The 4315-nt window shown below is 33.8% G+C and overlaps 1 protein-coding gene across 1 annotated transcript; it reads right to left on the bottom strand.

Annotated features, from left to right (window-relative positions):
* Positions 1 to 2187: 2187 nt before the first annotated feature.
* LOC100602239 (olfactory receptor 5M3) lies at positions 2188 to 3111 on the bottom strand. Its single transcript, XM_012512331.2, is given in 1 exon segment — positions 2188 to 3111. A coding segment is annotated over 1 exon segment (924 nt).
* Between the last annotated feature and the right edge of the window lie 1204 nt (positions 3112 to 4315).

The following is a 4315-nucleotide window of genomic DNA, read 5'->3' as shown; positions in this document are numbered from 1 at the left end:
CTTTTAACTTTAGAGTAGTCCCAAAAGATCCTTGTGTACCTTAGATATTAAAAGTCTCTAGAGGTTTAACATTTTTCATCCAAAGACACAGTAACACTATAATTGAATCTAAATTACCAATTTGTTTATATATGCAAAAGGTTATAAAATGTTGCCCATGATTTATATGTATGTGGAAATGAGTTCATTGCATTTTTGGTTTCTCTTGATGTAAATAAAATTCAATAATGGACAAAGAAGAATGCTTTTTTACACTTCTACCAGCAGTGTACAAACATTCCTTTTCTTCCCAACCTGGCCAGCATCTGTTATTTTTTTGGGTTTTTGATAATAACCATTATTACTGGTGTGAGATGGTATCTCGCTGTGGTTTCAATTTGCATGTATTTAATTATCAGTGATGTTGAGCTTTTTCATATGATTCTTGGCCTCATGTATCTTAGTTCAACCATTGTGGGAAACAGTGTGGTGATTCATCAAAGACCTAAAACAGAAATACCCAGCAATTCCATTCCTGGGTATATGTCCAAAGGAATATATATTGTTCTACCATAAAGACACATGTCCGTGTATATTCATTGCAGCACTATTCACAATAGCAAACACATGTAATTGACCTAAAATCCCATCAGTGATAGACTGGATAAAGAAAATGTACAGATATGCCATGGAATACCATGCAGCCATAAGAAAATAAAACAAAATGAGATCTTGTCCTTTGCAAGAACGTAGATGGAGCTAGAGACCATTATCTTTAGCTAACTAATGCAGGAGTAGAAAACCAAATACCTCATGTTCTCACTTAGAAGTGTGAGTTAAATGTTGAGAGCACATGGATGCATAGAGCGGAGCAACACACATTGAGGGCTATGAGAGGGTAGAGGTTGGGAGGAGGGAGAGGATCAAGAAAAATACCTAATAAGTACTAAGCTTAATATCTGCTTGACGAAATAATCTGTACCGCAAACCTCTGTGACACACGTTTACCGATATAACAAACCTGCGCACCTACCCTTGAACTTAAAATAAAAGTTAAAGAAAAGAAGAATGCTTTTTTCTCAGATGGCACCAATCTTGTTTTATATTCACATCTTTGCAGATAATCTTTAATTTTTTAAATGTATAATTCAAAATATGTAAGTTACATTTCTTTAGCTACATATTGTTTGCATCAAAACAGATAGTGATTATTTACTTATTTATTTGGCCTAAGGACGTAGACTTTGATGAAATAAGTTAAGTTGTAGCTTCATCCTTATTCTTCATGAAATAAGGTGCAAGAGATGTGAAATTATGTTCCCATTATTATGTCAGAAAATTGTTATTGATAACAACAAATAGTGCATCCTAAATACTGAATTTATTTCAAATGCAAAAGTTAACTAGACTATGTAAGTGCCATGTCTTGGTCACAGGTGTACCAAATATCTCACAAGAGTGGAATGTAATTCATTCTGTGGAATTTGGAGAGCCATGGTTTTACAATGACAACTTCTTCCACTAATTCTCCTACTCTTCAGTCAGAGTGAAGACACCAGCAGGGGAAAACCACAGTCTGGTGACTGGCAATTGTAGAGTTGAAACACTGCAGTTACTGGGATCTGTGAAAGAGAGACACCCACCATGTTGTTGCTTAAGAAACACCAAAAAGTTAAAAAACTTAAAATACAATAGTATTGCTATTTTCAAAGTAGCAGTCTCTGAACAGATGCTACCCAACATAATGAAAGATGTATTAAACAATAAACAATCTCATAACCATTAGTGAGACCACTATTTTACATCCTCACACTGGAAAACCAAATTAAATATTTTGAATTGTTTCTGCCCCAAATTTGTGTTTAATTGGGCAAATAAATATTACCTAAATTCATGCAACTGCACTTTTGAATAAGAGAAATTCTTTTCATTGCGGCTAAGTATTTGAGCAACTTCCATTAGCACACCTATGAACTTTGGCACACATCGCCATCTCAATTAATTAATTTATTCATATTTAATTAATCTCCATACTCACATGAACAGAAATGAAACATTCTACCTTATATTTTCTCCATTTGCATCACTTTTATTTTTCTTTTCAACTGACAGAATATCTTTATCTTAATGTTCCTAAGTACTGGGCAATAACCTTTCTCCAATCAAATAATAGAAGACAAAACTAATTCAAATTTGATTTTATTTTGTTTAACATGATCTGCTGATCACTTTCATCATGGCCTTTTTCACATCTTTGTTCCTCAGACTGTAGATCATGGGATTCAACATGGGGATCACTGTGGTATAGAACACAGCCACCATCTTCCCCTGCTCCACAGACTCCTCTGTGGGACGTCTGAGATACATGAAGATCAGAGTACCATAGAATATGATGACAGCTGTCAGATGGGACCCACATGTGGAAAAGGCCTTCTGCCTTCCTTCTGCTGAGCGCATTCTCACAATGGCAATGAGGATGAATAAGTAAGAGATGATAATTACAGTCAGGGAATATGTGAAGTTGATGCCGGCAAGTATGATCATTGTATATTCTTTTACAAAGGTCCCAGCACAGGCCATTTTGATGAGAGGTGGATCTGCACAGTAGAAATGGTTGATCTCAATTTTTCCACAGAAGTACAAGCCATAAGTCCATAATGTTGCTGCCAGACTCGTCAGAAAACCATAAATGTAAGGGAAAGTAATCAGTCGAATACAGACAACCCTTGACATTTTGCTGCCATAAAGCAAAGGATTTCCAATCGCCGTGTATCTATCAAAGGCCATCGCAGCAAGAATAAAAATTTCCACATGCACAAGAGCAATGAAGAAGAAACACTGTACTAAACAGCCAGCATAAGAAATTGTTTTTTTATCTGATAACAGGTTTTCCAACATTTTAGGGGTGACATTGGAAGAAAACCACACATCAACAAATGACAAGTGACTGAGGAAAAAGTACATTGGGCTGTTAAGCTGAGGACTGATCTTGATTAACATCATCATGCCGATATTGCCTACCATGGTGATAACGTAGACCACAAGAAAGATGATGAAGAAGAGAACTTGCCATTCTCAACGGCTGGTTAGCCCCAAAAGAATGAACTCTGTCACATCAGTGAAATTGAGCATTTTCTCAATTCTACATCAACATGAGTTACAAATCTTCATAATAACTAAAATAAAATAAAAAATTAGGATTTTTTATTTATTAATTTATACCTTTATCTGTGCTCCTTTTATATAATATCTATGATCACACTTTAACATTATTATTTTCAGCAAATCTTTTCTCAGCACCTGTTATGTAATAGGCTCCACAATGAATAAATGTAGACAGTCCCTATTATATAACCATTAAACAAAGTTTACTGGCTGAAATACACTGGTAGTAAGTATTGTGAGTAGTCAAATTTCCAAGATTACTTCTAAATATCCCTCATTTCCAATAATGGCATGTTTGGAGTTTCATATTTTTAAGATAATTACGGGGGATTATAGTTCTTTTTGTAATAGGACTAAACAAGTCTGCTTTTTAAACTTAATCTCTTCTTCATTATTAGCATATTCTCAATGATTAGAGAAAAAAGCCATATGATGAAATAATTCATCAGCCTAAAATGTTATCAAAATATTTTTAATCTAATCTCACATTTGCATTCTTTTCAAGTGAAGAACAAAAAGCCGATGACAGTAGCCATCAGAGTCAAGTTAAAGGGTGAATTATTTGCCCACGTTCACACTATATAAACATATCCTGGATATGGACTCCCAATTCTAACATGAAATTATAATCCACTAGATATCATATACTTCTATGTTTTAGAGATTCAAAAATAAGTAAAACATACAGATTACTGTCAGCATTTATGAAGGTACTAATGTAAATGAATACTTTTTGAAACTTGGATGTATTCTTATAGAGTTATAATAAGGACAGAAATTTGGGAAGGGATTTATTCTTCTTTGGGAATTCAGTGGAAAGTTTCTTTGATATTTTGGAAATTTATTTTCAAACATAGGATATATTACATTGGAAAAATTTTTTAGAAAATATTTCTCAAATTATGTTTTAAATATATTAGAAATATAACTAGTGCTTTTCATGATGTTAATAGCTATAACGGAGAATAATCCACAAGTGTTCTTCCATCAAATGGGACATCTTTGTGCTCTGTCAAATCTCTTAGTAATTCACAGTCTCCCTAGTAAAGTTATTTACTGTACACATCATTCATGTAGCTTACAAATTTACATGCACACACACTCACACACACATACATGTCTATATATATGTCTATATCTATGTGTGTACATACATATACACACACCTATA

The sequence above is a fragment of the Nomascus leucogenys genome, chromosome 4 (genome assembly GCF_006542625.1).
Source record: "Nomascus leucogenys isolate Asia chromosome 4, Asia_NLE_v1, whole genome shotgun sequence".
In the NCBI taxonomy this organism is placed as follows: domain Eukaryota; kingdom Metazoa; phylum Chordata; class Mammalia; order Primates; family Hylobatidae; genus Nomascus; species Nomascus leucogenys.
The sequence above is the reverse complement of the archived record's forward strand: the minus strand, read 5'-3'. Positions and strand labels throughout refer to the sequence as shown.